The 10,625-nt window shown below is 41.8% G+C and overlaps 4 protein-coding genes across 4 annotated transcripts; 2 read left to right on the forward strand and 2 right to left on the reverse strand.

Annotated features, from left to right (window-relative positions):
• The first annotated feature begins 402 nt into the window (after positions 1 to 402).
• Positions 403 to 2,781, forward strand: K450DRAFT_216439 (uncharacterized protein). Its single transcript, XM_051584858.1, has 9 exons — positions 403 to 734; positions 795 to 901; positions 979 to 1,127; positions 1,187 to 1,419; positions 1,481 to 1,594; positions 1,655 to 1,732; positions 1,807 to 1,976; positions 2,040 to 2,435; positions 2,506 to 2,781. Exons 1-9 carry the CDS (start codon positions 609 to 611, stop codon positions 2,690 to 2,692), a joined length of 1,560 nt encoding a protein of 519 aa, XP_051449447.1. The 5' UTR covers positions 403 to 608; the 3' UTR covers positions 2,693 to 2,781.
• An 89-nt stretch (positions 2,782 to 2,870) lies between these two features.
• Positions 2,871 to 4,675, reverse strand: K450DRAFT_267124 (uncharacterized protein; the record flags this gene model as incomplete). The annotated part of the gene is made up of 4 exons (XM_051592822.1): positions 2,871 to 3,113; positions 3,188 to 3,325; positions 3,400 to 4,277; positions 4,348 to 4,675. 4 exons carry the CDS (start codon positions 4,673 to 4,675, stop codon positions 2,871 to 2,873), a joined length of 1,587 nt encoding a protein of 528 aa, XP_051449448.1.
• A 1,035-nt stretch (positions 4,676 to 5,710) lies between these two features.
• Positions 5,711 to 8,766, forward strand: K450DRAFT_216446 (uncharacterized protein). Its single transcript, XM_051584859.1, has 8 exons — positions 5,711 to 5,862; positions 5,918 to 6,178; positions 6,239 to 6,442; positions 6,514 to 6,799; positions 6,866 to 7,464; positions 7,531 to 8,040; positions 8,108 to 8,139; positions 8,204 to 8,766. The coding sequence occupies exons 2-8, from the start codon at positions 6,074 to 6,076 to the stop codon at positions 8,640 to 8,642; spliced, it is 2,175 nt and encodes a 724-aa protein (XP_051449449.1). The 5' UTR covers positions 5,711 to 5,862; positions 5,918 to 6,073; the 3' UTR covers positions 8,643 to 8,766.
• A 14-nt stretch (positions 8,767 to 8,780) lies between these two features.
• On the reverse strand, positions 8,781 to 9,675 carry K450DRAFT_295975 (uncharacterized protein). The gene is made up of 3 exons (XM_051593621.1): positions 9,443 to 9,675; positions 9,279 to 9,341; positions 8,781 to 9,175 (listed from the first exon to the last, which is right to left on the reverse strand). The coding sequence occupies exons 1-3, from the start codon at positions 9,639 to 9,641 to the stop codon at positions 8,940 to 8,942; spliced, it is 498 nt and encodes a 165-aa protein (XP_051449450.1). The 5' UTR covers positions 9,642 to 9,675; the 3' UTR covers positions 8,781 to 8,939.
• Positions 9,676 to 10,625: the final 950 nt, after the last annotated feature.

Consider the following 10,625-nt stretch of genomic DNA (forward strand, 5'->3'; position numbering starts at 1 on the left):
TATAAGGTAGTAAAATGAAATTTTCATCATTAGTTAAGGTCTTTTGGAAAAGAATATCATGTTATCTCAGGAAATTAATGGTATGACATGAGGTATTTTAATTCAAGAAACAATTGGACGCAAGACAGTTTTTGTGACAGCCTGGCTATCAACAATGGTGGTGTGACCTTACATTCTCATCGGTAGAAGAGTCTATTGAGAGCAAAAAGTGCCAAGATATGTTGTCTTATAACGCCTGAAACATCGTAACGATGCGTAGATCTGGTGTATGGTTAGATGGGCATGTAGTACGATAGCTGACGTTTTGGACAAAGTAGTCAACCGATGCGGTCTGCCGCGATTGCTGGATTGGTAGAAAATAATTCATATATGGTAGCAGGATGATGTAGATCTATTATCTTGTCACTTCGGTCGATTTTCCTCAAGTTTGGGAGGCCATTTCTGTTCATCATGCAAGTGGGTTACGGGGGGATTTTTCGATTTCCTCAGCCAGCCAAAAATCTGGTAAGCGTTCTTTTACCAAATTGGGCTTATATCGTCCGTGGCTGGAAAATATAAAAGTCGTTCAGAATTACGGCTGAAGTCTTTTACCATCTGCCTCATTTCCAATGGAGAACCAACTTATCAAGATAATCGATCGTTTGCCGGATGGAATTGTTCGTCAGTTCTTGAAGCGAAACGCTAAATACTCTTCAGCAGTGGCTATCCTTGCCGCTGGTTACTTTGTGACGAGCGTGAGTGTACTAGAAAACGGTGATTTGACCATGCACAGCGTTAACTGATGCCAAGATCAGAGGCTTTACAGAGTTTATTTTGGCCCGTTGAGCAATATCCCCGGCACATTTTTTGATACTTTCTTTGATATGCCAATGCTTTATTACAATTTGCCGCTTGGAACCAGGTACGAAAGAATACCTCCACGTGGTATGTTAAAAACATCGGGAAAGATATGCATGAAACTGAGTATTGGCCACACAGATACCAGCGTATGGTTGGACTTCATCAGAAGTATGGCAGGATTGTGAAATCGACAAGTCGCACCATCACTATCTCAGATAAAAATATGATCAAGCAGATCTTACACGACGATGACCTTCCCAAAGCATGGGCATACAAGAACCTTCAACGTAAGGCTAGAGACATTGCTGAAGACATACCACTATTACAGACTAATCATTGTTATCAGTTGACGGACATCAAACTATGTTCAATACCATTGACAAGGATTTCCACAAGACAAGAAGACGCGTTGTCTCCCCTGCATTTTCAGTGAAATATCTTGCTGCTTTGGAACATCTGATGTCAGACTCCGTAGGCGAGTTTGTCCAGCACATCAATAGTGCAGTTGATACAGCACACCTTCACAACCAGCCTAGCGCTGAGGTCGACATGTGGCGTCTCCTCCAATCCACTGCTCTGGTAAGCCATAACTGTCAAAAGATATTGTGCTTCGTTATGGCGCTGACTGGAATGCGTGTAGGATGTTATTGGGGCTACTGCGTTCGATCAAAGTTTCAATATGGTCAAGAATGGATCCCATCCCTTACCAGCAACCATCACCAGAAATTTGACACATGCTGCGCTTGCTAGTGCTGTAAGTAAAGACTTTATAAATGCTGTTAACGAATACTTTGAAGACTCACTTTTGCAACAGACAAAATCAATCCCTATTTTTGGTAAAATTGTTGATTTCTTTATCAAAAGCAACGAAAGTAAATTTGACATCGGCAAGGCAAGTAAAACATGCATATATTTCATCATTATGCAAGTCTATAATTCGACAACATGATTAACTCAATAATCTAGTTCATGGTCGGTATTATCGAGGAGCGTCTCAAGTCAGGAAAGAGAAAGAATGATATTTTGCAAATTTTGATTGACTCGCAAAACGCTGAGCTCAAGAACGATCGATTAAATAATGAAGACATCGTCCACGAAAACATTCTGTTCTTGATTGCTGGCTCGGAAACTACTTCGTAAGTGTTGTGCATTAAATTTGTAACAACAGAGCCTTGAAACTGATGATGTTCTTCTGTTAGCAACACTATTGGTTTTGCTATCATTCATCTGATAGAGCATCCTGAAGCTTTGGCTCTTTTGAGAGAGGAATTGGATAGCGTATATCCTCGCAATGGCAGTAATGTTCGTTTTGAGCACGAAGACCTCAAAAATCTCCCATATTTGAATGCAGTCATCAACGAAACTATGAGAATCAAGCCAGTTGCTATGGGCGGCCTTCCCAGAGAAACTGATAGAGACTACATCCTTGGTGGAAAGTACCATATCCCCAAAAATATATTGATCTCTGCACACATTTATGCCTGCCAGGTCGACCCTGAATACTGGCCAGAGCCACTGGCTTTCAAACCAGAACGTTGGTTGGAAGGTTCTGATATTCCTGCTGACAAAGATGCCTTCTTCCCATTCTCCTCAGGGTGAGATACATGATGTTTATGCAGTAGCAGACAATGGAATTGTGCTAACGTATGCTTCCCAAATTTGCAGTTCTCGAAATTGTATTGGTAAAAACTTTGCTTGGATGGAGATGAGACTACTTTTGGCTTCCTTCGTGTACAACTTCAATTTTGATCCTGTGCCAGAAAGTGTTGAAGACGCTAAACATCTTCGCCAATTTATTACTTACACTATTGCTAGCAACTCCTACAAAGTCAAGATTACAAAACGTCATTAATGGATATCGTTCATTATGCCTCTGGCTCATCTGTATTAAATCGATTGTAACAATATCATTATTGAGATATTTTGTATGCCATCTTCTATGGAATTCCTTCTTGTCCTTGTTATCATTACTTCAGACTTAACATTTTTTTTATAAATGTCTTCCACGGCCGTATATCTTAAAAAAGCAATCACTTGCGTTTATGTGCTTCAGCGTCGTCTGGTACCGTGGAGTGCCGCCTCTTAGTTCCTCTAGCATCATCAGCGCTTGCGGCGCTGTTGGATTTGGATCCGTGTACTTCATCAGGAACTTCTGGCATTAAAAGAGCACCATCACCGGGAAATTGGTAAACTATTGGCAGCTTAGCGGAAGCATCCAAGGTCTTGTTTTCGACAGCCGTCTCTTTTTGCAGGCTAGTCGACGAACCTTCGTACTATTAATGATAATGTCAGAATCGTCCGCTGGGTAGTCTACTTGGGAGAAACTTGTAGTGATTAGCAAACTTACCTTATCCAATTTTGGAGTATCCATAGAGTTTAACACCATTCGAATAAAATCAGTCATGCTCTTCTCAAACTCAACCAACGGGTATCGCTCCGCAAGCTCAGTAAAGTGCATCTTTAAATCTCCATTAACGAGTAGAAGCTAGATTTGAACGTATGTACAAGAGTTAGCAAGGGCACACATTTTCATAAAAAGTTGCTTTGCAATATTCAAACCTCTTTCTCTCTTTCTCGAAGTTGTTGTGAAAACAAAAAGATGGTTCTGGTCTTGGGGAACAGCAGAAAGTGATCTTCAGCTCGTACACCCCATAGTTCTTCTTCATCCTCTTCGTCATTTTCTTGGTCGGTTTGGTCTGATGGATCCGGAGTTGACTCCTCATCTTCATCATCCTCATCTTTTTCATCGTCCTCATCTTTTTCGTCATCCTCTTTGTCATCTTCTTCGACATCACCGTATGAAAACGCTTCAAAGATGTATTGGAGTCCAATGTGAGAGTCACATAGATAGCTCTCGATAACAGCTTGCGTTAAAAACTCTAGAAACAAATCGTACCACTTGGGTGGCATTCCTCCTCCCATGACTCGTTCACCGGCAAAAGTCATAGGTTGTGCAGGACTGTTTGTGTTACTAGCCGATTCCAACGCCATCCGAAGCCAGTCTGCACTCGTTTTGAGAAACGCAGGTATCGCATCAATTAAGCCAAGACAATGGGCAGTTGGCAGTTGTGTGGAGGGTGGAGTGACCGGCTTTTGTGTTCGTTTTTTGGGTTCTGTGGGGATTTGACAAAGCACGCAGTGGCTCTTTCGATGACGACGGCAGCATGGTGGTTCTATTGGTTTTGCAAAAAATTCTCTTCTAAGTTTAATATCATGTGATTCGTCTTGGTCATCGCTATTGATGGTCGATACAATTTGTTCCGAGTGCTTGCGGATACGGGTTGATACAGTGTGTTCGGAGGGATGTATGCTGTTTGGAGCAGGATCGAATCTTCCAAACACTAAATTCGTCAGTTGGCATAAATGCAAGCGCTGTTCTAGTTGCGGGTTTTTGGATATTGAAGACGGTGTTCTCTTGCGATGGTCTGATAGAACACCTAAAAATGATATCAATTGTCAATGAGGACTTGTCAATACATAACGTCAAATAAGGCTCCGTTTGCATACCTGCAACGATAGACTCCACAGCGTTCTTATCTCTTTCTGCTCTCGAAGCAGTATCACGCCATTTAGTAGTTCGTCGTTTAATATGCTCTGGCTCATTTTCGTCTTGTTCCTGCAGCGGAGATGTAAGCTCATCCAATTCCAGAGCAGCCTGCTGCAGTCGTGATTGTATCGACAGAAAGAGAAGATAGTCTAGGATTATTTTATTTGTAGATGGGGCAGTGGGATCGGGCTGGATGGTGCTAGGCTGAGCAGAATAAAGGTAGCTTATGCTAGGTCGACGGTGCTCCGGAGCATCACCACCGTCAGCTGCCTTATTTTGAGTCGACATGGAAAGAGTCTTTCAAATGTGTTTGACTGGCCTATGATTCTATAAAGAGTTTGTTGGTTTTTACGGTTATGATTTTAAAGCTCCGTTGGAGATGGAACAGATGGGGACTCAAATGAACTTGCCGGCCAAGAGCGCGGTGAGCTTGATCCATCCAGCCAATCAAACTTCGTGGCCAACCAGTGCATACTGTCTGGTACATTTAGATTACGAGTGTTATGAACAACCTAATAATGATATTGATTTCGTTAGCTAGCAAAATACTCTCAGTATTTTCCATTGAATCAAGCGAGGTAGATCAAAAAATAGGATACCGAGTAAATCCTTTCTGCTGCATCCGGCTGGGAGCTTAGCCAACCAAATTGGCAATATGGAGAATCAGTAGCAAGAGCGAAGAGTCCCCGCCCATATCTGTGTTACCCATCGTTAATTGAAAGCAGGCCTTGTGTGACATGAGAAGGTAAATTTGGCTCGTCAAAAGAAAGCATCTTTGCACTCAATCCCCTTTTCATCGTCTTTCTTTCTCCTCTGCTCTCCTACCCTTACATCAAGGGCATCAAGCTAAGGAAGATCATAAAGCTGAAGATCAACAGACAATAGAAATAGAATAAGGTAACGATAGTAAGGAGATTGTGTGCTATTTTATATAGCATTTAAGGAGAAGGATTCATACGACAACCCTCCCTCTCCTCGCAGTTCGAGCTTTTTAACTAACAGTTTGCTCAAATCAGAACCACTCTTTTCATTTCCCATATCTCTTGGTTGCCATAATTTAAGCCGATCATAACAAGGAAATGGCCTACAGACCCCCTCCACAACAGCGGTCGCCTACCAGCCCGTATCCTGCAACGCACGGCCCCTACTCACCACCTGGCCCATCGCCTGGCCCACGCTACCCACCCCAAGGACAACCCTACAATGCCCATTCACCACCTCAGCGTCAATACACGAGCCCACCTACAACAGGGTATGCTCCACATGTAAATGGCTATTTTGATGATGACCGCGCTGGGTTACTTCAACACTCTGCTCCGCAACCATCTTCAACACCATTTAATGGCGGCGGTGGTGGTGGTGGTGGTGGTGGTGGTGGTTACAACCACCCGCTGGAGAGAAATGGTCCAGATCAGCGTGTCAACATGGAGCATGATCGCATGCAGCAACCACCTAGAAAACTGGGTTATAGAAAGGTATATATTTATTTTTTTACGGGCATTGCAATGTCACACAAATACTGATCCTTAGCCTATCCAAATTTGCGACTAATTGCTTGTTTTCCCATGTTTACTCTAGACAATTCGCCATGTAGAGCTTACTCAAGGCAATCTTGTTCTCGACTGTCCTGTTCCTGACAAGCTTCTGAGAAACGTGAAATACACTACAGGAGAAGAGTTCACCCATATGCGTTACACAGCTGCTACCTGTGACCCAAATGACTTTTTGAAAAACAGATACACTCTCAGAACACACAATTATGGCAGAAAGACCGAGCTTTTCATTGTTATGGTAAGTCACTGAGTACGTCGGATGCCAAGTAAAGCAAAAAACTAACAATGTTTTCACCAGACCATGTACAACGAAGACGATCAACTTTTCCTCAAGACTATGAACTCCGTTATTAAAAATATTGCCCACTTGTGCTCAAGAACAAAGAGTAAAACTTGGGGTCCGGATGGCTGGCAAAAGATCACTGTATGCGTAGTAGCTGATGGTCGTACTAAGATCCACCCTCGAGTTCTCAAAGTTCTTGGTGCCATGGGTGTTTATCAGGTTTGTTCATGCTTTAACATCATTCTACCACCATCTGATTTCAACTGCTTAACAAATCGATATCATAATAGGAAGGAATTGCTAAAACTGAAGTTGTCGGTCGTGCTGTAACAGCACACATTTACGAGTACACCTCGCAGGTCATGGTGGACAGAGAGACTGGCAAAATGTTTGGATCTGATAAGGGTAGTGTCCCTATTCAGATCGTCTTTTGTCTCAAAGAGAAGAACGCAAAGAAGTTAAACTCTCATAGATGGTTCTTCAGAGCATTTGCTCCTCTTTTGAATCCCAATGTGTGTATTTTATTGGATGTCGGTACACGTCCAAGCGGTACAAGTTTATACCATTTGTGGAAAGGTAAGATTCAATTAAAGTACTGCGTTACCTGGAATTTTCTTATCGACTAACTTAATGAAACATCAGCTTTTGATCGTGCTCCATACATTGGTGGTGCTTGTGGTGAAATCTGTGCTGAACTTGGAAAGGGTTGGAGCAACCTCATCAACCCACTTGTTGCTTCCCAGAATTTCGAATACAAAATGTCCAATATCCTCGACAAGCCTTTGGAATCTGTTTTCGGTTACATTTCGGTGTTGCCTGGTGCTTTCTCCGCTTATCGTTACAAAGCTTTGAAAGATATTGCTCCCGGTGTTGGCCCACTATCTTCTTACTTCAAGGGTGAAGCATTGCACGGAGGCGCAGCCGATGCAGGCATTTTTGAAGCCAATATGTACCTTGCTGAAGATCGTATTCTTTGTTTCGAATTAGTGGCAAAGAAGGGAGAACAGTGGCTTCTCAAGTATGTCAAGGCAGCCAAGGCTGAAACGGATGTCCCAGACAATTTGGCAGAATTCATCTCCCAACGTAGACGCTGGCTGAACGGATCCTTCTTCGCATCTTTCTTTGCTACCTACCACTTTTATCGAATTTGGACCAGTGGACAAAATCTTTGGCGCAAATTCTTGATGACCCTTTTCTTCATTTATAACTTTATCAACTTGGTGTTCAACTGGTTTGCACTGGTAAGTTCATTAACAATCTTCGACTTCAATACAGGAGACATACTAAACAATCTTTATGTACTACAGGGCAACTTCTACCTTACTTTCTTCTTCCTCACAAAAGCATCTGTTCCAACTACTTACGAGACTATGGTGGACGGCAAACTTTCAGAAGTCACACAATCAACTACCGTCCCTGATCCATTCTACGGACATGGCAACATCGCTTTTACATTCTTGCGTGAGCTTTATATAATGGTTATCATCATCATTGTTATCTCGGCACTTGGTAATCGTCCACAAGGTTCAAAGACAATCTACTGGATTTGTGTCGTTATCTTTGCTATCCTCATGTTGGTCATGTTGTATGTTGCTGGTTTCACAATTTGGCAAACTGTGCCAAAATCCGTATCTGGATGGAAAAATGCATACACGTTGTTCCAAACGTCTCCAGCATTCCGTGATATCATCATCTCCCTTGGATCAACCTACGTTCTTTACTTCTTCTCATCCTTTTTGTATGGTCAGCCATGGCACATGTTTACTTCATTCATTCAATACTTGGCACTCTTGCCCTCTTATGTCAATATCCTCATGGTAAGCAATTGACCGCTGTGGGTTTAAGCTCCACAACTGGATCATTAACATGTGTCGTCTATAATAGGTCTACGCATTCTGTAACACACACGATGTCAGGTATGTCAGTTTATCATATGGAAATATATCTTCGACAAGTTACTAACTAATGCGATTATTACAGTTGGGGTACAAAGGGTGATAACAAAACAGAGTCTTTGGGTGCGGCTGAAGCAACCACTGGTAAAGACGGTCAGAAACTCATCAAGGTGGAGGTACCAACAGAAAGAGAGGACATCAATTCCAACTATGAAAAGTTCCTTCGAGATCTGGCAGTGCCTGAGGTGAAAAAAGTTGAACATCGTGACGCAAAGACCAAGCAGGAAGATTACTACAAGCTTTTCCGTACCAGACTTGTTCTTTCCTGGATGTTCTCTAACGCTTTGCTCATCGTGGCCATGTCTTCTGACGCATTCACACAATACATAGCAGAACACAACCCGAACGCGCAAATGTCCTACAATCCTTATTTGACTTTCATTTTCTGGTCTGTTGCCTTCCTCTCAGCCTGCCGTTTCCTTGGAAGTACATCCTACATCCTACTTCGTCTCATTTTTGGCTAGACAAAAAACGCTACTTTTATCAATGTCACTCTCACAGGATGAATGTGACATATGATTCAGTATCTACAAAACACTTTTTTTTCATGAAATAAAACCACGTTTAAAGATTTGCATTTTTATTTACAAACTAGAACGTGGCTTGGAGATTGAATGAGATTTGATGCGGTGGTTGTTATGATTATTTCAAATTCCGTAATGGTGGAGATTGTGTGCTGCAAAGAAACAAGCAATAAAAGCTAAAAATAATGCACGGGTATATAGCAAAAACAGTCTTCGCAATAGAATTGTGCATTGTTATCAATTTAGATATAGCATTGAAATGCACAGTGTCAGCAATAGCACCGATGTGACGATGGCCACTGAGCTCATGACAGGAAACACGCCTCTAGTCATTGCTTCTTGACAGTGAAAGAAGCGAATCGCGGCAAATAGAAGGACTATTATGCCTAGTAAGATGAGATAGCCTCCTAACAGTCTTCCTCCTGTAGACTTGTCAGGATGTGTCTTGTTCATCCTGAATAGCTGCGTAACAGCTGATATAGACAAACGCAGATGAGGAAGGCAGATCATGTGTTAGACAGCTTGAACAGATGTGAGGTAATATGATGTACCATGTGTTTCAAAAGGAGTACTTACCTACACCTGTTGATATCATAGCAAGACTGGTGCGCAAATACGCGAGATATGTTCGTTCATTGGCTGTAGAAGAGCTTTGGATTTAGTCCATTGGCAATGGTAGGTATACTTGTCGAACATTGGAGCTTTTATGATATAAAAAAATATATAGAACTATATGTTACCTAAATGATCCCTTGCTACACACCCGCGGTTTTTTAGTACTTTGGACACTGAGACGTGGTCATAGAGGGTATATAGTGTAGATAATTTAAGGTTGAGCGGGACGTCTGGTTGAAAAAGCGATGCATTCGATGTGTTGGTGGGTATAGACGAATACTGTGTAGGTGATTCGGAAATAAGTCGAGTAGATTCAGTTGGCATGGCAAGACATTTAGAAGATCGAAGGAGATTAAGAAAGCTGCAAGCGGTTTACCTGGTAAATTTGGTTCAGCACGCAATTTCATCTGCGATTGCGTAAATAAGCTACTTGTCGAAGGACTGTGTAACCATGCAGCCAATCGATCTTACAGTTCCATACATACCTCGTCCGCCCTTCTAGCATTACCGTTAGCTGGCCTCAGGTCGTTTCAGATGCTTGCTTCCCCTGCTTCTTGAATTTTATAAAACATCAATTTTCCATCATTAGAAAGAATCCAACAAAGATGTTCCTCCTTCCTCCACATTTACATTTACCAATGTATATAAGGTTGTTTTGAGTACTCCGAACGAATATTCTATTGTTTTCTTTTGGTGGTGAGCAGCAATAGTTTTATACTGTCCACCAAAATAAAAAATCTGATTACCTGATAGGGGGATCGCCCACTTTACTCATAATAAGCCTCTTTCCAAGTTCTTGCTGCTGTATCAAAATGCATTACCATTTGATTCTATGGTAATAACCTGAAGCAAATGGATCGTAAATATTTGTCGAGAAGCATTGGTTTACTACCTTAAACCAATCATGCTTAACGTTTCTTTCTTTCTTTCTTTTGGCGTAAAAGATTTGAAACCACCGCCGCCAATTTTTTCCTGCATCTTTTTCGTAGACAATCGACAAGTTTCTCATTGTAAAGCTAAAAGCTATACCTAGCTAAAGGCTATAACTAACCAAACCACACCACATTACACATTTAATAGTACTCTCCCTGTTATACTAGTAGTTCTTCACTGTAGCATTATGTGTCACATTGTATATGCTTCTAGCGTTTTCAGAACGTTGGGTAGCGTTAGGTGAGGTAATAATCACAATTTAACAACTTCTTCCCATCTTGTAGAGATCTGCATTTCGGATGGTATTTTTCACATATAGACGAACGGATCTAAAGCAACAAGCAAAAGCTGGTAAAGATAAGGAACGAATTTTGC

This window comes from Umbelopsis ramanniana (assembly GCF_025399195.1).
Source record: "Umbelopsis ramanniana AG unplaced genomic scaffold K450scaffold_1, whole genome shotgun sequence".
NCBI lineage: Eukaryota > Fungi > Mucoromycota > Umbelopsidomycetes > Umbelopsidales > Umbelopsidaceae > Umbelopsis > Umbelopsis ramanniana.